The sequence below is a fragment of the Trachemys scripta genome, chromosome 1 (assembly GCF_013100865.1).
Source record: "Trachemys scripta elegans isolate TJP31775 chromosome 1, CAS_Tse_1.0, whole genome shotgun sequence".
Classification (NCBI taxonomy): domain Eukaryota; kingdom Metazoa; phylum Chordata; order Testudines; family Emydidae; genus Trachemys; species Trachemys scripta.
Genome location: NC_048298.1, coordinates 76447705 through 76470333, shown reverse-complemented (window position 1 = coordinate 76470333; position 22629 = coordinate 76447705). Strand labels below are relative to the sequence as shown.

General features: G+C 43.0%; 1 protein-coding gene across 2 annotated transcripts in view; it reads right to left on the bottom strand.

The window, feature by feature from the left end:
• Positions 1–12759: 12759 nt before the first annotated feature.
• Positions 12760–22629, bottom strand: part of TMTC3 (transmembrane O-mannosyltransferase targeting cadherins 3) — a 51880-nt gene continuing 42010 nt past the window's right edge. For both annotated transcript variants that reach the window (XM_034772419.1, XM_034772428.1), the window contains 4 exons: positions 19117–19220; positions 17531–17700; positions 16672–16898; positions 12760–14923 (listed from right to left, as the gene is read on the bottom strand). In XM_034772419.1, the coding sequence (XP_034628310.1) occupies positions 14106–14923; positions 16672–16898; positions 17531–17700; positions 19117–19220 (1319 nt within the window). In that variant the 3' untranslated portion in view covers positions 12760–14105. The remainder of the gene's footprint in view (positions 14924–16671; positions 16899–17530; positions 17701–19116; positions 19221–22629) is intronic.

Below are 22629 nucleotides of genomic sequence, written 5' to 3'. Positions count from 1 at the left end.
GCATTTTAAAAAAAAATATTCTGTGAATGTGCTGAATGTTTGAACAGTGTACTGATCATTGCATGCTTGCTTTAGAAAAGGATTGTATTCAATGTCTTCTTTTGTACTTGTTTTATCAATTGTTTACTTCTGTAGATTAATTTAATAAGATTTTTTCCTATTTTATATCACCTTTAAACAAAGCAGTAATTGTGTGCCTTTCATATCACTGGAATTCAATAGTGCTTGGCAGTTTATTTCATATACTTTTGCTTCCTCCATTCCCTCAATTACCTACACTTTCCTATACAATATATTCATGCCTTCATTGTCTGCTAATGAGAGGGTACACACTTAAACAATTCCAGAGAAGTCTTTAAAAGCCACCAGAACTGGCACAGGCAGATATGCCTTTTGATATTCTTAGAACTGATAAACAGAAATGCACCCACACACTAAAAACTGTAACTATGCAAATTGAGAAGAGGAGTTGGTGTAAAACCACTACACATACAACCTCCCCCTCACTCCCACCACCCCCTCACATTACCCCTGAATTTGGTTTGAGCTGGGGAAAAAATGACAAATACAAGTAACAATCAATAGTCAACATGCAAAGAAACTCCCTTTTAGTAAATATAGTCAACTCTCACAGCAGACCTACTAATTCTTTGGAAGCAGTGCATTTTCTCATCTTCAAAATTTTTTGTTGATAATAATCTCATGCAACAAAATTATAGGACCGTGCTTACAATTGCAGATCAAATAAAGGTGAGAATGTACTTAGGAATGTATTTCAAAATCAAAATTGTTACTACTCTTTTTGTGTAAAACATCCTGTAATTGTTGCACTTCCTTCCCCATCTACCCCTATTGTTTGTGGATGAATGAACATATAATTAAAAGTACACAGTTAACATAATTTAAAAAGGCAACACCCTAGAACTGAACATATTGGTACATAAGAACCAAAAATGCATGTTGAGTAACTGTGGTTAGTATGATCAGCTTGCATTATTTTAATACTCAGATAAATTTATTTTAGCTGATATTTTTCTAACTCTTTGTACAAAAATGTGAATTCTAGGTAAAGAACTGTGGCCATTATCTATAATGGGGAAAGTTACAAAAGCTTTCCACCACTGTTTGGTGAGAACACCAGCGTTCATGAGACTGGTGACATTTCACCACTGTAAGGGTCTGTCTATGCACAAAAAATGTACCACTCTAACTATACTGATATATAATTAAAGCAGTACAATTTATCTAGTGTAGATGCAGTTACATCTTTATACAGGTATGACTGCATAAACACTAGAGTTATACCAGTGTAACTACATTGGTAAGAAAAAATTACACCCCTAGTTATAACTGTACAAAATCTCTGCGCAGACCGGGCCTTAGTTAAGCCTTCTTTTCAACAGGTTTAGCTAAGAAGGAGCCTTGTCTACACTAGGGCTCACACTGATTCTAACATTGGTTTCAGATGAACTGGTGGGAATGTTTTGTAAACTTCTTCAATGTAGACAAAGCTAGAGATGCTGCTCTAGAATAATTACAAAACACCCAGGGCCCAACTTATTAATAACTGCGCAATCCTTAAAGGATAGGGTAAAAAGGCATCCTCTGGGAGAAATCTGAATTTGAAAGGATGTTCTTACTGGTATGGCTGAATCAGGAGAAATTTAATTCATTTTATTTCTAGACAATACTGGCCTGATTTTCAGAAACACTGATTACCTGCATTTCCTGTTGGCTTCGGAAGGTGAAGCCATATGCTTATTAAATTAAATCTAACTCTGTGTGTAAGCTGGACAAAGGATGATGTAAGCAACAAAGTCTAATGCAGACATTAGACTCTTGGACTTTATAAGCCTATAAACTAAGGGCTGGATTCTCAAGTTCTTGGCGCTTTATTCTAGCAGTGCAAAGTGCAGTTATCAATAAAATATTATTGTGTTTAAGGACCACTGAAGTGAGATCTGACTTGTAGAATCACAAGAATACAAAATCTGTCAGTGCTTCCATGTAGAACAATACCTATTAACAATTTAGTAATATCACTATTGAAGGAACCAGCTAAATAGTAAGGACCTTTCCGTATGCATGTTTATAAAGTATTTAACATGGTTTTGACCGTGTTTATTGCTATAAATATATGATGGAATATCGACTCAAGTTCAAAGTCTCCGCCCTTATCTTCAAGGTGCTCCACTGAAATTTCTGTGTAGCGTGTCCTTGCTCTATGGGTCTTTTGGGAGGAAGTCCCCTTCTGAAAGTGTGAGTATGTCTTTCATGGGTGGAGCGATTACTGTACCAATGTGAGAGCTCAAAAACTAATTCCTTTTTTTTGTTTTTATGTAAAATTTTAGTTTAACATTTGGTTTTAACCAGAAGTCCCCATTTCAATCTAATGATGTCTTCAAAGGAGGCATGTATGGGAAACCCTGTATCTAATAATGCTCGAAGGGCAAGATATTTTAAATAATTCCTTGAAAACCACTCGTTTCCTGTCCTGGGAGGGTCATGCAGGGTTTTTTTTGTTTGTTTTGGTGGGTGCAGTACTTTCCTTGGCTGTTTACAGAAGGTATTATTCATCCTGGCCTAGGGACCACTCAGGTGAGAAGGGTGAAAGGTAAAATACCTTGGTTGTGGGAACAGCCTGCTAAAGAGCCCCAGAAGCCTGAAATGACACTGCCTGGTTCCCAGCAATGCTAGCACCCATGTGTGTGCTTTGGGAGAGGTCTAGTACCACTCAGGGCTTTACTAGGGTTACCATACATCCGGATTTTCCCGGACATGTCCGGCTTTTTGGGCCGCAAATCCCCGTCCGGGAGGAAATCCCAAAAAGCCGGACATATCCGGGAAAATAGGGAGGGAGGGCCCGGCGGTGCTCGGCGGGGGGTGTTTGGCCCCGGGGCCAGGACAGGGCCGGGGCCGGTGGTGTTCGGCCGGGGCCGGGGCCCCAGGGCCTGAGCCGAGCCAGGCGGGAGATGCCGAGACCAGAGTCTCTTGGCCTGGTCCGGCCGGCCGCCGGAGGGAGCCGCTCGGCCAGGAGGACCTGATGGGCCGTGCCGCACCCTGTCCCAGCCCCAGCTTACCTGCTGCCTCCGTGTTTCAGGCTTCCCGCGAACATTTGATTCGCGGGAAGTAGGGGAGGGGGAGGAGCAGGGGGCGGAGCGTTCAGGGGAGGGGGCAGAGTTGGGGCACGGACTTTGGGGAAGGGGCGGGGTTGGGGCAGGGAAGGGGCAGAGTTGAGGCGGGGACAGGGCCCCATGGAGTGTCCTCCTTTTTTAAAACTAAAGTATGGTAACCCTAGCTTCAGGCTTCCCGCGAATCAAATGTTCGCGGGAAGCAGGGGAGGGGGCGGGGCCCCGTGGAGTGTCCTCCATTTGGAGGCACAAAATATGGTAACCCAATAGAAGTTGAAGTCACTACGGAATGAAAACAAATTCACAATTAAAGTTATAAAACAAAAGGGCTGGGAGGAATTGAACCACCAACTTGTGCCATCACAAGAGGTAGAAATTCTGGCGGTCTGAGTTGAAGGGTGTGGCTTAGCCCTGAAGCCTCCAGTAACAGCACTGGACTGCCTCCTAATTCCATGGGTGAGAGGCCTTACCCATTTGTGATGAACAAGGGCAGAAACTGTGCAGCAGAAAGCCCTTTCAGATGGCACTGGGGTTTTTATGTATGCAAAGGGTCCCATAGAGAAGAAGTTTTGCTTGGATGGTATGACCATATCCACTGCTAATAAGGCAACTGCTGGATCAAAGTTGCCATGGTCCTAAGTTCTCTGAAAACTATACAGCTGCCAGCAGAGCATGGGATAAGATGGCTATCCCCCCAAGGCCTGGGGGGTGGGGGGTAAACAAGTCTGTCTTGGGCCTGATTGCCATTAGCACTGCCATTAGCTGCAGTGCTAATGGCAAACAGGAAGCCACCATTCTATCCTGACCCAAGAAGAATATCACTCAGGACTTCAGCAACAGAGAACTAGATGCAGAAATGGCAGAAATGCACAAACATCCCAGATAATTCAGTGCAACAGAAACTCTCCAGCTGGGAACATCTCAACAGGAAAGTGCTGAACAAGCTAAACTTCTCCATCCCAAAAGACATGATTTGGAAGATTATATAGTGCATGTCTGGTGTGGTGAAGCTGGTGTTAATTCCACTGTGACAGAAAATAATAGTATCAGAGGGGTAGCTGTGTTAGTCTGGATCTGTAAAAAGCAACAGAGAGTCCTGTGGCACCTTTAAAACTAACAGATGTATTGGAGCATAAGCTTTCGTGGATTAATACCCACTTCGTCAGACACATAATAGATAAGCAAAATCAGAGCAAGATGGTGTCTGGTTCATAACTGGAGCTGGGTATGTACTTGCCATTGGATGAGAACAACCATATGGAAACAGGATATTCTAGAAAGCCAAAGACCAGTGCAGCAAGGATCTATGTCCAGGAATCCCCAAGAACTAAAAAATCGAACAAAGGCCAACAAGGCTATGCCCAAGGTTGCAGGAGTATGCCAGCTTTTGCATTCAGTTAACAGAGAGGGATCTGGTTCTGCTGACTTTACAGGAGACCATTCAGATCCTGCAGATGAAAGTGTAAAGGATGGAACACCTACTTTATGTGAAAATATTCAGACTGATAACCTCATGAGGTGGAGCAGAAACAGAAATGAGGGGTAGCTCAGTTTCCCTCCCACTACCTCTCCCCGAACTCATGAATCTCTCAGGACCTCTCACATACACATCTGTGAGAGCAGGTGTTCCAGGTGGCTCCAGGGTTTTGGCCGCCCCAAGCAGCCAAACAAAAAAACAAAAAAAAAAAGCCACGATTGGCAGCGGCAATTCGGCGGGAGGTCCTTCGCTCCAAGCAGGAGTGAGGGACCGTTCATCGAATTGCCGCTGAACAGCTTGACATGCCGCCCCTCTCCGAAGTGGCTGCCCCAAGCACCTGCTTGGTAAGCTGGTGCCTGGAGCCGGCCCTGCCCACTACTTGCTGCCTACTGGGATTGGTGAGCCTGATCCATCAATGGAAATACTGGTTGAATTTGAATAAATACATCCTGCTCCCCATCAGTTACAATACCAAGGGCAAGATTTAGAAAAGGAAAGGAAAGGAAAGGAAAGGAAAGGAAAGAAAAAAAGAGGCCCACAGTTCAAGGGTAAAAAATGCATGTTTAGAAACACAGGTGGAAAATTTGCACCCAAAAGTTCACCTGCAATCATGCCTGTGTAACCCATACCCACTTGGTGTGGTGCTTTGTCCTCCGTTAGTGGCACCTAGAACATTGATGAGTCTGCTACCGCCTTGGCTAAGAGCAACATAGCTTTTAGCTCATGCAGTAAAAGGCTCATACATTTAGCTTTAGGGGTCCCAGGTTCAATCCTGCCCGCTGACGACAAGGGTCTGTCGCATTACTCATGCATCTGTTGCAATTGATAAGTGCACCTATCATCATGCATACATTTGTTACAATTATGTACATGCATCTACAATCAAACATTCTATACTTTGTGCACCAACAATTGTGCATGCATTTATATAATTGCAATAAACGGTGGTGCAAATGTGCACCCACAACTGCATGCATTTGTGCATGCAGTTGCAGTACATATGAGGCAATGTTTGTGCCAATGTACAAGAGCATTTATTGCAGTTGCATGTGCAAAAGGCTAGCTAGAAGCTAAGCAGTCACTGATGCATGCATCAGTTGCAGAAATTGCATGTGGACTGGGAGCTCTCCATTGACTCTCCATTGAAGCTGAAGTGGAACACTATGAGATGCCTAGTAGATAATAAAGGTAAATATATCATTGATACTAGGCACCTCATGATGTTCCAATCATATACTTACCTTATTAACTAGTGGGCACCTCATCACATTCCATTGCAGTTTCAATGATGAGTCAGTAGAGCATAGGAACCCAGATGCTAAAGTGGAGGGGTTAAATTATCTTACATTGTGAAAGAGTGCTCTCTGCAACTTTCCCTATAGACAAGTCCTAACATAACTCAGCCTGCTGTAGGGAGGAGCTATTTGAAGGATAAAGAAGGGTGGTAGTGCATCTAATTTTTTTTTTCTTTTAAGATGAAACCACAGCTCTTTTCTAAATTTTTGTTTTTTACAGAATCGAGCCCTAGCACATTAGTATGAGTGGAAGCATGCTCTCTTCCCTTCCTCAACCCTGGATATGGATAGAGAGGAGCAAGATGGGGTTCATTTCTGGATTCCTGGAAGTTCTCTTGACCTTTCTGGGAGCAGAGGATTCTAGCTTTCTTAGCTAGATTGGCCAATAGCTTTACTAGTACAGGGGGGTACCTTTGTCTCTCTGAGGTCAACATGGCTTTTCCTCAAAAGAGTTTTTTCCTGGTATTTAAGGCTTAGAACCTACTCTAGCTGTGTCAAGTGTTCTATTAAATGGCTAGAGATGTGATGTTTTGGAGATCACCTAGACCAGAAAGGAGTTCTGTCACTGCCTGTAACCTTGGGTGCCTTTATGCTGTGCAGCTTTGGTTCAGATCCCAGATACCAGTAGCTTGTCCACAAACACAAGGTCTCACCCTCACTTCCACCAGCCTAGTTACTCTTTGCTGGGTGACACCAACAGCTCTTCCAATCCCAAGTCTTCCCATATCTGATCTCCCCAAGTTCTTAACTACCAGACACTATGATTTCCCCCCTATGGTTTGTCACCCCGATGATAAAAACCAGATCCCCACATATCAACTTACTTTGGTGCACACACTCTACATAGTTTGCACACCAGAGACCTGCTTGGGGTAAAAATAAACAAAAAGTTTATTTAATAGAAAAAACACAGATTCAAAGATAAAATAGTAAGGGAGAGCAAACATATACGAGTTACACAGAAAATGAACGTGAAGATGCAACTTCAGGAATTTTATCTAATACAGAGGTTTAAAACCTGTTCTAATTCCAAGTTACCTATTGCCTTTGGACACTAGTTTCCCACTGAGCCCCTTGCCATAGAGAGGATAAAACGGTTACTTACCTTTGTAACTGTTGTTCTTTGAGATGTGTTGTTCACATCCATTCCAATTAGGTGTGCATGGCTGTCAGAGAATTTTTACCTTAGCAACACCTGGTGGGTCGTCTATGGCGCCCCCTGGAGTGGCGCCTTCATGGCGCTCGATATATACCCCAGCCGACCCAGTGCCCCCTCAGTTCCTCCTTGCTGGATACTCCAACAGAGGGGAAGGAGGATGGGTTTGGAATAGATATGAGCAACACATCTCGAAGAACAACAGTTACAAAGGTGAGTAACCGTTTTTTCTTCTTTGAGTGCTTGCTCATATTGATTCCAATTAGGTGACTCCCAAGCCTTACCTAGGCGGTGGGGTCGGAGTGAAGTAACGTGGATTGTAGGATCACTCTACCAAACGCCGCGTTGTCTCGTTTGTTGGACGATGGCATAGTGCAAAGCAAAAGTGTGTACCGTGGACCAAGTTGCAGCCTGCAGTTCTCCTGGATCGGCACCTGGGCCAGAAAAGCTACCGACGAGGCCTGGGCCCTTGTGGAGTGAGCACTGAGAGACGGGATCGATATCCCGGCCGGATCATAGCAAGCGCGGATACAGGATGTGATCCACGAGGAGATCTGTTGAGAGGAAACTGGGAGGCCTTTCATCCGGTCCGCCACCGTGACCAAGAGCTGGATCGTCTTGCTGAACGGGTTTCTACGCTCAATGTAGGGCAAGGCCCCTACGGACATCGAGGGAGTGCAGCCACTGTTCCTGGTGATTGGAGTGCGGTTTTGGATAAAAAACGGAAGATGTCCTGGCTGATCTGGAAGGCTGATACAACCTTTGGAAGAAAGGCTGGATGAGGCCGAAGCTGCACTTTATCCTTATGAAAGATAGTATAGGGCGATTCAGAGGTAAGGGCTCTGAGCTCAGAGACATGCCGCGCCGATGTGATAGCGACAAGGAAATCTGTTTTCCAGGAGAGGTGTTCTGTGCTGAGTGCACCAGCACGTTAATCGCTTCCACTTAGCCAAATATGTGGCCCGAGTGGAGGGCTTCCTGCTGCCCATCTGTACTTGTTGCACAGATTCCAAACAGCAAACTTCTGCAGGGTTCAGTCATGGAGCATCCACACCGTGAGGTGGAGAGAGCATATATCAGAATGGCAGAGGCGACCGCGATCCTGAGTAATCAGGTCTGGAAGAAGGGGCAATGGGACTGGAGCATCCACAGAGAGTTCCAGTAGCGTGGTGTACCAATGCTGTCTGGGCCACGCGGGAGCTACCAGAATCGCTCACGCCCTGTCCCTGCATACTTTGAGCAAGACCCTGTGCACCAGGGGAAATGGGGGAAAGGCGTAAAATAGTCAACTCGTCCAGGGGAACAGGAAGGGGTCTGAGAGAGAGCCTGGGGAGTGGCCCTGGAGGAAGCAGAAAGTCGGACATTTCTGATTGCTGCAGGAGGCGAAGAGGTCGACTTGGGGAAATCCCCACCTTCGGAAGATGGGGTGGATGACATCTGGTCAAAGGGACCACTCATGGGAGCGGAAGAACCTGCTCAGGTGGTCCGCCAGCATGTTCTGGTCCCTGGGTAGTAAAGACGTCATCAGGTGAATAGAGTGGGCTATGCAGAATTCCTACAGTCGAACGGCCTCCTGACAGAGGAGGGAGGAGCGGGCCCCCCTTGTTTGTTGATGTAGAATATGGCCGTGGTGTTGGCTGTGAGGACCGCCACACAACGACCCTGCAACCGCTCCTGGAAGGCTTGACAGGCAAGCCGCACCGCCATCAGCTCCTGCACGTTGATATTAAGGGAGAGCGCGGACGGGGGCCATAAGCCCTGCGTCTGAATGTCCCCGAGGTGGGCACCCCATCTCAGGGCTGACGCATCTGTGACCAGGGACAAGGAGGGCTACAGGCTGTGAAAAGGAATTCCTTCGCAAACCACCTGGGGATTTAGCCACCAGCGGAGGGAGGCCTGGACCCACTCCGGGATGGTGACCACCAAGTTCAGGCTGTCTCGACCTGGGCAATAGACTGATGCAAGCCAGGCTTGTAACGGGTGGAGTTGAAGTCTGGCATGCCTGGTCATGTATGTGCAGGAAGCCATGTGGCTGAGAAGACTCAAGCAACTTCTTGCCAATGAGGTTGGGAAGCTCTAAAGGCTCTGGACGAGGACCACTATAGCCTGGAAACGAGAGTCTGGCAGGAGGGCTTGTGCTTGCACGGAGTCCAGAACCGCCCCGATGAATTCTATTCTCTGTGTCGGTTCTAGTGTTGACTTTGCCACATTGAGAAGAAGGCCTAATCGATGAAATGTGTCCTTAACCAAGCTGAGGTCGGACTGCACCTGTTCTTTGGTGCGTCCCCGGATAAGCCAGTCATTGAGGTAAGGGTATAGCTGCACCTGCCGTTGATGAAGGAAAGCCGCCACACATTTGGTAAACACTCGGGGGACCGTGGAGAGACCGAAGGGAAGGGCCGTGAACTGATAACGTTCGTGGTTGACCACAAAGCAGAGGAAGCGTCTGTGCGCCGAATGAATCGTTATGTGGAAATACTCATCCTTCATGTCGAGGGTGGTGTACCAGTCTCCAAGATCCAGGGAAGGTATGATGGTGCCCAAGGAGACCATTTGGAATTTCAACTTTACCATGAACTTGTTGAGATCGCGCAGGTCCAGAATGGGCTGAAGCCCTCCCTTTGCCTTGGGGGATTAGGAAATATCGGGAGTAAAACCCCCTGCCCCTTAGCTCCCTTGGAACCTCCTCGATCGCTCCCATGGCGAGGAGCGTCTGAACCTCCTAAATAAGGAGTTGCTCATGAGAAGGGTCCCTGAAGAGGGACAGGGAAGGAGGGTGGGAAGGAATAAAATTGGAGAGAGTATCCTGCTTCCACTGTGCGGAGGACCCAGCGGTCCATAGTTATGTAGGACCAGGCACAGTGGAAGTGGGATAAATGATTCAAGAAGGGTGGGGTAGGATCCTGAATGAGGTCCGGGACATCATCCTCGAGCGTCCCTTCAAAAGGTCTGTTTTGAGCCTGACGAAGGCTTGGATAGGCCCAGGCCTTGCAAAGACAGGGCGTTGGAGGGCTTCCTCCTTCCATTATGCCCCTATCTCCTATAAAAACCCTGCCTCGGTCGAGGAGGAGGATAGGAGCGCTGTTGTGGCTACAGGGATTTGAAGGGTTTCCGCTGGGTAGCCGGTGTGTGCATGCCCAGGGACTTGATTATTGCCCTTGAGTCCTTAAGGCTTTGTAGCCCGGAATCGGTTTTGTCCGAAAACAGGCCCTCTCCATCAAAGGGGAGGTCCTACAGTGTTTGCTGACGCTCTGGTGGCAAGCTGGAGACTTGCAGCCAAGAGATACACCTCATGGCTATCCCCGAGGACAAAGTGCGTGCAGCAGAATCCGCAGCGTCCAGCGAGGCCTGCAACGAGGTCCATGCCACTATTTTGCCCTCATCAACCAAACTCCTCTCTGGACTCAGGAGGTACTAACTCCTTAAATTTCAGCATGGAGTTCCAGGAGTTAAAATTGTAATGGCTCAGGAGCGCCTGCTGACTAGCGATCCTGAGCTGAAGACCCCCCCCACAGAATAAACTTTGCGCCCAAACAGATCAAGGCGCATGGCGTCCTTTGATTTAGGAGCTGGAGCCTGGTGGCCAAGCCGTTCGTTCTTGTTCACCGATGCTACCACTAGTGAACAAAGCTGCAGGTGGGTGAACAAATAATTGTACCCCTTTGAGGGGACAAAGTATTTGTGCTCCACTCCCTTAGCAGTCAGTGGGATGGATGCAGATGTTTGCCAGATTGTTCTGGTGCTGGACTAGATAGTCTGAATAAGGGGTAGGGCTAACATTGATGGAGCTTCCACTGACAGAATATCCACCACCAGAACCTCCACCTCTACCACCTCCTCTGCTTGCAAGTTCATGTTCCGTGCCACCCTGTTCTCCCAGCAGATATTGGGGTGATTCAAGACCCTCATGAGAACCAGGGCCTGTGATCTAGTAACTTCTGTTAGTTGCTGGAAGAAAGCTTTGTCCACCCCATCCCCCTGGTCTGGTGGTCTATAGCAGACTCCCACCATGACATCAGCCTTGTTGCTCACACTTCTAAACTTAATCTAGAGACTCAGGTTTTTCCCCAACAAGTTCCATATCACCAGCCACTGTTCCCATAATTGTGTCAGTTAGAGAATAAAACAGTGATTCTCAAACTGAGATCAGCGGACTATCTGTGATCCACAGAGCACTTGATAGTGGTGCGCAGAGGGCTGGCAGTTCACATGGTGCTTTCTTTGTCTCTAGTTTGTTAAATCACATTTAAAAAACCACAAATATATGAATACTTTCCAAATTATTACTTTTCCATGTAAATAATTGCTGTAGTAGCACCAAAGAGGTGTCTGAGACCCACTCAAAAACATTTGAGAGCCCTCCAGGAGAGGAGGGATGCGTATGCCAGGCTAATATTGAGATTAACACAATTGTGATACAGCAAAATTTCTGCTTCTGTTGCTTGAAGCAGAAGTCTGCCCAGTGACAGAAAGGATCATGACTGTGCAGGTGACTTATTAAGATCCTATGCAGAGGCTGGAGAACCTGATCTGAGGACTAACTAAAATGCCAGGAAGTAGACTGGCTACTGATAGGTTCACACTAAAATTCCTCTCCTCCTAAAGGGCTTAGAGAAAAAGTCTCTCATGTAACAAATAAATACATAACATTAGATTTTTTACATCAATTGGCCTATAAAAAGCTTTGTTCCTGCTGTAAATGTGCTGCACTATAGTTACACTAGATAAGGCAGTCATGGCTCAGATCATCTCCTCCCATGGAAAATCCCATGAGGACAGGGAGAAAGCACAGGGGAAGAAGGCTGAGGTTTCCACACCCCTCTGGTCCCAAGCCTGGAAAATCCTTGAGGAACCATGGAAAGCCTGGGTCAGCTGCAGAGGAGTCCTGTATTTGTACACTGAAGGTGGCCCCCTCCCTTGGCTTGGTTAGAGCTGTGATCCTGTCCTTAGCTGTGGGATTACAAGGAGGAGGGAGAGAAAACCATTTGTGGAAAAAAGGATAATGCAACCAATAGTATCTTTTCCACCAAATTTCCATGGAGCCAGATGGGAGATATGTGCACTTTGGCTCCTACCCACACTGATCTTCTATCTCATCTCCCTATAGCATCAACTCTGGACTTCAAGGGGAAGCCTCCACAAGGTCTTTTTTGGGTTGGGAAGGAGAATATGGTAGTACAGACAGTGAAGTGGAGGCACCCGAGTGCCCTTAACTATGTACAGAAGGATGGCGTTCAGGGTTGTCATTGTGATCTTATCTAGAGTCCACCATCTAAATGTGAATATTAATTTCTTCCTGAATTGTTTTCCTTCCTTGTTTGAAATGAAGGGCTAAAATAACTGATTAATAAAATAAGAGATGATTTGCCAAACTAAATATTTATTTAGGAATTTTTTTTTAAATTCAGCCTGTAAAATTACTGATTTTTTTTAACTGATTTAATTTTAATTAAGTCAGAAATGTTAGATCTATACTACTTGAAACTAAGCTAACAGGAAGACTCCTAACAAACAAAATGCAAGTAAACAGGAAATGGTACTTAGCAGTGTGTTTTCATAGCTCTTAAAAAATCTGATTATTGTTGAGCTCACTCTAATGTGAATATAATTTGAAATAAATAAGGAGACTCCGCATTAAACTGTGATTTTCATGCTTCTTTTCATGTTTCATATCTACAGTAAAGCAAGACAAATAAGCAATTTTAGGTAATCAACAGTATATTTAAACAAAAACATATGCATAACCACAAGGATAAAAACAATGTTGAAATTATCAAACAAAATGTTCCATGTGAGAAATTACATTTGTGCATTGTGAGAGACATGTTAATGGAAACTTTTTAGGAATTCAGTAGTCAAAATAAATATTTAATAAAAAAAATCATGCTTACTCGGTGACAAAATATCAAACAATAGAGGAGTTTGGTGTTTGGAAGTAAATCAGAAGGTACATTTCCTTATGTTAAAGAGTGCTGAATTTTGTGGCTTAATTATTGTAACACTGCCCTAAAGAGTAGGTAAATCATTTTTATAATGAGTTTCTGTTGAAAGTCACAGGACTAAAATACACTTTGATGACTGCAAATAATAAAGCCAGTTTACTATACATAATGAAGAATTTATTACACCATGGGATCAATTGATACAAGTGCACCATGGGCCACTGCATAGCATACTAGTTACTGAAGATGCATTTGTCAGTGTCCAGTGAACTCAAGAGCAAATGAACCAACCCCCCAAAGGTTTGATGTACAATGATTTTTTTACACCTAGATGACTGGTAGTAGAGAAAGATGCATATGCATTTTTTTCAAAAGGAAAAAACACAGTAAAGTGTCAAGAGAGCACCACAGGATTTCTATTTATCATTTAGATAAAACGGTACAAATGATTTTTATAGTAAATGAAGAACAATTAAAACATTATTGTATCATCCCATATTTAGAAAACAGTTGCATTTATTATTTTAGTGTGTTGTTTCATCAGTGTATATTGTTTGAAAAAAAAAAAACCTTAAAAATACCACTGGTGACAGTGTGTGTATTTATTCTTTGTTAAGCTCTGGAACGCTAGTAATGCAAAGAAAAGTTTACTGCATAGTGAAGATCTAGAAAGATTTAAATGGCAGACACATACTGAAATTTAGAAAAAGTTAATAAAAATAGAATCATACAGAATCAAGCTGCAATGTAGCTGGGTTACCCCATTAACTCTCTATTGAGATTTTTTGATGCTTCCTTGAGAATACTGTTATGGAGTCTCTCTGGCCATCAGTATCTTAGTGTTAGAGAGCCATTTTTCACCATTAGAAGATCCATGTTTTCTTCTCATACTCAACCCCCAACTCAAAAAACTTGATTAAATGTTATGGATTTCTCAACAGATTGTTCTCTGTGTTGTAATGCAGCCCTCTTCTGCTTGTTAAATGATATGCTGTTAATATTCTTTCCATTTTCAAAGCACCAGTCTAATTTCCAGTTTGATCAAACATTATGCAATAATCAAAAGTCGTGTCCTCCCCCAGCTCTATTGTGACATGATAAAGGCTATTCACCATTTAAAATACGTTCAATCTCTTCTAGTCTTTTCAAAGCAGCAACTCTTTTTTTTTCAATGTCTTTGATTTCTTTTGTAGATTTTTTTTTAGTCTCTTTGTCTGTGTTATTTTTTTCTGTTCGTTTCTTGCTATTTGACTGTCCTTTGTTAATGTTACTATTCAATGTCTGGGTGGTTTTCTGTTCATTTTTTACTTCTTTCAAGTTTTCAAATGGAATTTTTTTCCCCCCCACAGCTGCAGTCCCATCTGCTGGAAAAGTTGACTGTTCTGCGGCACCGAGCAATGAAATTTTACTTCTGACTATATTTAAATGACGTTGAATATATTCCTCATGTGGTGCTAATACCAATGTCTCAACAAGACATTTTTCTGCTTTTATTAAGTCTCGCTCCTCAAAATAAACTACACAAAGATTATGTTTTCCTTGTACATTGTTAGGATCCATTTCCAGGATTTTTTCAAAACACTTTTTAGCTCCACTTATATCTTTCTTTTGGTTCATTAAGATGTCGCCCTTTAAAATTAAACCTTTGGTATGATCAGGGTAATATCTCAATAACTCTTCCAGGACTGGCAAGGCCATCAGCTCTTTTGCAGTCTGAGAATAAAGCAGTGCCAAATTAAACAAAGCGCTTCGGAAGCCTGGTTGTAACCTTATGGCTTTCTTCATCCAAGACTCTGCTTCAGCATCTCTTTTGTCATCCATTGCCAGCATACCCAAGTTGAAGTAGCCATTTGCATCTTGTGGTTCCTCTTTCACATAACTTAACAGCCTTTTCTTGGCTTCAGGTCTAAGCACAGGGTCACCTAAAGTGACAGAAAATACATTTCAGATATTTTTCCAAACATTTTTAAAATAGCCCTGAAAAAATGTTAACATAACCCCTAAACTAAAATGTAACATTCTTTAATATTATATATGCTTAGCATTAAATAAAGCTGCAGAAATGGTGGGGTCTCAAATGCTACTTAATATCTTTGAAGGCTATAAAAGATATAATTTTATCATACTGCTCTTCCCTGTTGAAGAAGTTGTTTTAGTTCTGATATGATAGATCCAGATAATGGGATCTCTACAAGTCTGAGAAAATGTGAGCAAATAGAATGAGGAGAAAAGGTCATTTCGGACAAATAGTTCTTGCAAAGGAAATCTGAGTGAAAGACCTCATTTTATTGTTAAAGAATAGATTTTAAGGCTGGGAGGGACAATTAGATCATCATGTCTGACCCTCAAAGCCAAGCTAAAATATCTTCCAACAGCATATCAAATCCAAGATCCTAGACTCTTCCACAATTACAGACAGCTCACGTAATCTATTTTGCACCTTTTAAAGTTTTTGTGTTTCAAAATTGGTCAGATAAGAATTTTGTTTAAATACTGGAACACACACTGCAAAGAGGTTGTGGTCTGATCAGGTTATGGTGAAAACTAAGTAATGGCTCATTGCACCTTTTACAATACTCTACTACATATATTTTATTACGGGATTTTGCTCAACTTTATGTAAAATACACACTATTCCTATTTAGAGGCAGTTCACTCTTCTTTTCTCCACAGTAAAAAGTAAATTTGTAACTAGTTATTTTTGCCACATAATCTTAGTAACTGTCAATGTGCATATACAGGGTTAATTTAACAATACTTTTCAAAAACTCCTACTAGAAATTAAGCACAGTAAGTGAAAACTGATGTAGATTTACATTAGCCACTGACATTACAAAGCACCGTATAGAAAGAAGCAGGTATTATTTAACGCCAGCTTTAAAGCCCACTGCAGTCAATGGAAACTTTTAGTCAGTGAAGAATAGATAAACATATGTAAAATACATATCAACATTTACAAGCATTTTGTGAAACTGGTTAGAGACGAGGATTTTATGTATGCTCTGTATCGGGGTGGCCAAACTGCAGCTCGGGAGCCACATGCAGCTCTTTTACAGTCCAAGTGCAGCTCCTGGAGCTCACCATGTCCCCCCCTTCTCTGCCTAATAGACTGGCGGGGAGGAGAGATCGGGGCTTCTGGCCTCTGGTGGGGCTCAGGGCTTCAGCCCTGCGGGTGTGCCTGCTGGGGCTCTGAGCCTTGGCAGGCACCTCCCATGGGGCAGAACTCTCAAGCCCCACTACCCTGTTGCATGGCAGAAGCCCAATGCCCCAGCAGGGAAGCCCCACAGGACTGAAGTCCTGAGCCCTGGCAGGCGAGCAGGTTATGAAAATTATCATATGTGGCTCAGAAGGTCAATAAGTTTGACCACCCCTGCTCTATATGCTAAGAAGGTACCTTAAAAATAAATGGAAACTTAAAAACAAACACATACATCAGATGGGTTACATGCACAAGTAAAACCTTGGTAAAACTAAAGAAGTTTCATAAGGTCTAGAAAAGCCTAGAGGGGCAACTATGAGAGGAAACAGTTTCTTCTCTTATTGCAGTTCTTGAGAAAAACATAATATGACTGTTTTCTAAAGATGAAAAGTCAGAATTCATTAGAAGCTTAATCACGGTGTGTGTGATAAATACAAATATAGAGTAAATATTTTAAGCAAAACAACATACCAGATTCTTGCATGAGTAGGGCAGAATTGAACAACGCCAGTTTATGTTTAGGATTAAGTTCTAATGCCTGGTTAAAGTTCTTCAGGGCTTCTGTTGGATCTTTTAGTTCAATGTAAACAATTGCCAAGTTGTACCACAAGTCTGCATTGGTTCTGTCCAGTTCCAGGGCTCTAAGATAAGCTTCCTTCGCTTTCACAGGCTTATTCATTTTTAAAAGTAATTCACCCCTGTTGAGGAACCAAATTTCTGTTTAACTTTCATGTCGAAGAAACATAACTTTTTATTATAAAATATATGTGTAACAGTTTGTTTCCCTAAATTTGAGGGCTGTGGAACGGGAGTAAAGAAAACTTGAAATAATCAGATAATAGGATTTCATATCAAAAGACCTATTCAGAAGGCTTTAAAAAGGCAGCACTGCAGACACAGGAATTTAGGGCAGAGCTTGCTGTACTGTCCATTTGAACAGGCTGCAGTTTGGGGCCCCAACCCCAGTGGATATGAAAAGAACGTTGTGAGTAAGCATTCCTTAAAGCAGGATGGTTTATAGTGATATACAAAATTATAACGTAGAACAAGCTTGGAGGCAAATTACCAGTAGCAGAAGTTCATAAACTTCTGGGATTGAACTATGATATTTGGGATTGAACTATGATATTTGACTACAACCAATAAAAAAACTATCTTGTTTTCAAAAGTAAACTGACAGATTTTTTTTTTTGTATTCTTAAACAAACAGCTCAAAACTAAATCCATTATAGAGTAAATAAATTAAGTTGTATATTGGTGTTCTGTAATATTAAACAAAACTTTAGTATGTTTTGAAGAATAAACAATCTCCAAAAATCAACAAAAATACCTGCTAATGTAAGCCTGTTTGAAATCTGGCCTCATACTAATTGCTTGTCGATACAACTGATCTGCTTCTTCAAGGCGAGATTCGTTTGCCCGAATCAAGTTTGCAAGATTTATATAAACATTTAGATGGTTAGGAGCAACTCGTGCTGCGTATTTTTTACCTGGGATAATCTGGCAAAACAAACAAATAAAAAAATCAGTGGAAAGTTAAAAACAAAATCAGAAAGAACTCATATAGTTAAACGCATGAAGCTGCTTTCCAAACTTCTTTTATCATCAAGGTAAAACAGGATATATAACACTAACACCCCCCCCCCCCCTTGAATTTACAATGCCATGTCAGCACTGAAAATATGCATTCTAAAACATCCCTTCCCAAAAAAAAAAAAAAAAAAAAAAAAATAGAGTGCAATTTGATATGCCAAGAACCTTATTTAAAAAGCCATATCAATTTACCAATAGTTTAAAAATCAGAGGCACAAAATTTAAACTATAGCTGGAATATCAGCTAGACAGTATAGCTTAAATAACATAATTGGAACCATGGCAAATACTTACCCACCAACTTACAGCCCCAAGCAGAACCCTTCCCATCCACTCACTAGGAACATGGATATTTTTCTGACAGGTATTTTAACTTCACTTTTCTCTTCTCCATCCTAATGTTATATTGGTACCATCAAAGCTCCTATGAAAGCTGGAAGGGCCACTATCTGAGGTGGGTATCAGGACAGCCCTAACATTTAAACTGCATCAGATCATCAATAACCCTCAACTTGTTGCACTACACAGCAACAATTTAATCACATACTTCCTTAAACTATTCATAACAGTGTACAACTTTACACATTAAGTAAAGAAGCAGCAGAAGCACTTGCTGCACAATGGTCAATCTTTAATCCATGATGCGCCTGAGATCTTGTCTACATTTGCAGCTACATGCAACAGAAAAAGGCAGGCTGTGTCCGGGCTCTGGGCTTCTGCCCCCCCACCCCAGGACTCCTGCCACGGCTCTGGGCACCGATCTCGGGGCTTCCTCACCCAGCCGCTCTTAGGGTTGGGGGTTCCCATTCCTACCGACTGCAGCCAGGGCAGCCCAGGTTCAAGGCCTCTGCCCCGCTCCAGCCAGGGCTTAGGCCAGCTTCCACTCCCCGACCCCAGCCGAGGCAGCCCGGGACCGGGACTTCCAGACCCCAGCTGGGGCTTGGGGCAGTCTGGGATCGAGGCTTCAGCCCTGCAGCTGCAGTCAGGGCTCAGCGCACCTGAGCTTGGAGTTTCTTCCCTCGGGGCTCCTGCTGGGGCTCGTGGTGACCCAGTTAGGGGTTCTGCTCTGGGGCTTCTTCTGAGGTTGGGACCCCCATGGTTACAACACCCTGATATTTCAGATGTAAACATCTGAAATCATGGAAGTTGACCAATTTTAAATCCCTCTGGCCGTGAAATTGACCAGAATGGACCATGAATTTTGTAGGGCCCTACTCATGCTAGCTGGGTATGCAGCGTCTGTACTCTACAGGCCATCATAAGTGCTGACATACCTAGAAAAATTTCAAAGGATAGTAATTAAAAAACAACATTACTACTTACCTGTGGCATCAGTGATTTAGCAATCATGTATGACTCTTCTGCTTCTTTGGTTTTGTTTAAATTTTTATACGTTCTTCCTACGTTCATGTGGGCACCAATATCATCTTTAAAAAATATTTAATATAACATTAATGTCTCATATAAGTAAGTGTAATTAAAAATCTATGCCTCGTGAATATTAAATATTAATGCCTCCATTATTAATGTAAGCCAAAGGAGTATTAAGGAGTCACTGATGCCTGCTGGAAAACTGACAAAATATTCTAAATGAACTGGATTTTGGTCACACTTCTTGTGGATCTTCCCCTTCTCCTTTTCTTAAAGAAGGAACTTTTTATTGAAATAGCATCTGATGGCTGAAGAGTTCTAACTTTTCCTGACACTTCTCACCTGAAGTCACAGTTATGTTTGAGACAGTAAAAGAAACATCTTTACAATAACTAACTGTGGGTGAACCAAAATGGTGCACAAGCATCTGCACAGGGGCAAGTTATACCACATGAGAATTATATAAAAATTATAACTTCAGGTTAAGAGTAAGCAGGAGATTACCTCTTACTTTTTCTCTTTTATAAAGACACGGATATCATGACAAAATGGCTGATGTTGGTATGGTGGGTCCTGTGCTTTTCTTGGTGGTGGGGGGGCTAGGACGCCACTGTTTACCCGAGGGCCCCGCTAGTGGCCTGGGTAGGTGGTAGTAGAGGAGGCAAGTGGGGGGAGGGGTCTGGGTTTCCTCCTCACGCTGAGCCCTAGCCCCTCTCAATACCTGTGGGTTTCTTACCCTCTTCCCCCTTGGGCAGGGTTACTCTCGGTCCCTGAAGCTGGGGAAGGGAGTCTTCCTGCTCTGCTGGGGCAAGGTCTCGCTTCCTCCAGTTCTCTGGTCTTTCAATTTTCAGAAACACACCTCCAAACTCCAGTCCTCTCGCCTTCCTCGCTACACGCTGTCTGCCTGAAGCAGGGTTTTTTTAATTAGGTTCCTGACAGGGCCTTAATTGGCTACAGGTGCTCCAATTAACCTGTAGTAACCTTCCCTAGAGTACAGTGAACCACATCTTAATTAACCTAGAGCTTACATATCTCCCCTCTACCACTCTCCCACTGCTCCTTTGCCCTGCTGTATCACAATATACAAAAGAAAAGGTAACACAGGAAAACATTAAAAGCAGAATTGTGTCAAGATTATTTATTCGTAAGTCAGTAGATCCCTTTTAGGGTTTTCAAACTCGGTAAAAATCGATTCTTGGCTAAAGCACTCAATGTTCAGAAGCTGATGTTAGAACACTGAACAATATTGTTCTAAGTATATTTTCTACATCATCCCATATATTTTGATTCCATATGTGATAACATAATCTAGGAAAGAATCTGAAGTGAACGACTGCAGTACTTTCTACGTAGTTATCCCGCAGATCAGTTCAAGTAGAATTGACATGAGGATGACAATTCGGCTCACATGGATCGATGTTTTTTATATGACTTTCTAGTGAGAGACTTATCAAAGAACAAATTATAAGCATTTCTACAAAGTTCTTTTACAGACAGAAGCAGGCTTTACATGCTAGTCTTAAATCAAACCAAATGCCCTTTCGGCTTAAAGGACTTCGACATCCCAAATAGAACCCAATGGGCCTTTTTATGTCTTCTTTACAGAATAAGGCAGAGGAAGTAATCAAATAAAGCCTACATAATGTAGAAGACTAAAAGTCTGATTCTGATAAGAGCAGCAAATAGATCTGAACGCTATCCACCTCACTAAAATACAAAACCACTTTCAAAAAGCCAGGAATGACTTCCAATTCTTTTTAGAAAATTTCTGTTTTCCTTTCTTTTGGCTAATTTTACACAATTATTTGAACATATTAATCTCAGATATCTTTATTGACAAAGGAAGTGCAATCTATAACAGTTTTGTGACCCCAATTTAATACATAGCACTTAAAAGGTTAATTCATAATTGAGTAATGGGAAGATGAAACTTCAAAACAAAACAATTCTTTCAAAAGCTTTTTGAAAATATTAATAGTACTAGCAGTTTGAAGTCATTTTGAGACTACAAAATCACAAACAAACCACTAAAACAGGAAGAGTGTGGATCTTAGATCCACATGTTTAGCATACAAAAGCTAAATGATCATAAGGGTTTTTGGTTAGTAATTTTTCTCTTTTCACCATGGCAACTTAAGTGCAAAGAACCTATAATTAGGTGACAATAATCCTTTTTCACTCTCCCCCCTTTGTTTTTAAAGGGCTAATACCCTAACAGCTGTAACGGCATCGAAAAAAAAATCAAAACTTGACTTTGGGTTTCAAACAAAACACCCAACCATACTATTAATTATAATGCACTATTAATTATAATGCACTCCAAAACCACAATTCCTAGATAATAAAACATGTACTGTACATTGTAAAGAATGTCAAAAAGTGCACCAAATTGTGTGTAGTGTGCCACAAATATTATATGCATGTTAAACCGTAAGTTATTTACTTTTTCCTTTCAGATATATTTTTTTAGTTTTCAAAACTATCACAGTATCACCTGCATCCTTTGGGTCAATACAGTATCAACAATACATAAAATATAAGGAATATGTATTTAGTATTAATATTGCGTATGTACTTAAGCTTCATTAACTTTTGTTACAACTTAAGATTGTATTCCTTTTAAGAGATTAAAAACCCTGCATTTCTGTACATCCACAAAACTTTACTCAAGAAAGTTTACAATAAGATAATATTTTTGTTTACATTTTCTTACAGAGAATAATCTCACCATAGTCAACCTACTAAATGCATTACGTGATTTAAAGTTCAGTTATGGAAACAAACATAATTAATGCAGAAGTAATTTCTTGAAACAGTGCACTTAGAATAGACTACAAAAAGAGATTCCTTTACAGCAGGCCTGCACAACATGCGGCCTAGGGGCCACATGTGGCCCGCGTGGGCTCACTGTGCGGACTGCGTGGGTTGAGTAGGTGGGCTCACTGTGCGGCCCGTGGGGGGGTGAGTAGGCAAATGGGCAGGCAGTTGCAGGGAGTGAGTCGGCGAGCCGGGGGAGGGGGGCTGAGGAGGCGAGCGGCAAATCGGTGGCTGACCTGTTCTACTGATCTGGTCTGGCTCCCATCCCCTTTCCCAGGGCCAGCTCCAGGCACCAGCAAAACAAGCAGGTGCTTGGGGCGGCACATTTCTAGGGGCGGCATTCTGGCACCGGCCATCATAGGCGCTGACTCTGGGGCATGGGGAAATAGTGCCCCCGCCGACCCAGCTTGCCTCTGCTCCGCCTGCTCCCCTGAGAGCGCCACTGCCACTCCGCTTCTCCCCCCTCCCTCCCAGGCTTGCCGCGTGCGAAACAGCTGTTTCATGCAGCATGGCTGGGAGGGAGGACAAGCCGAGCGGCGGGGCACTCAGGGGAGGCGGCGGCGGTGGTGGAGCGGAGGTCAGCTGGAGTGGGGAGTGGTTCCTCTACCCCCCTGTTACTTCCTGCACCCCCCCACCCTAGCTCACCTC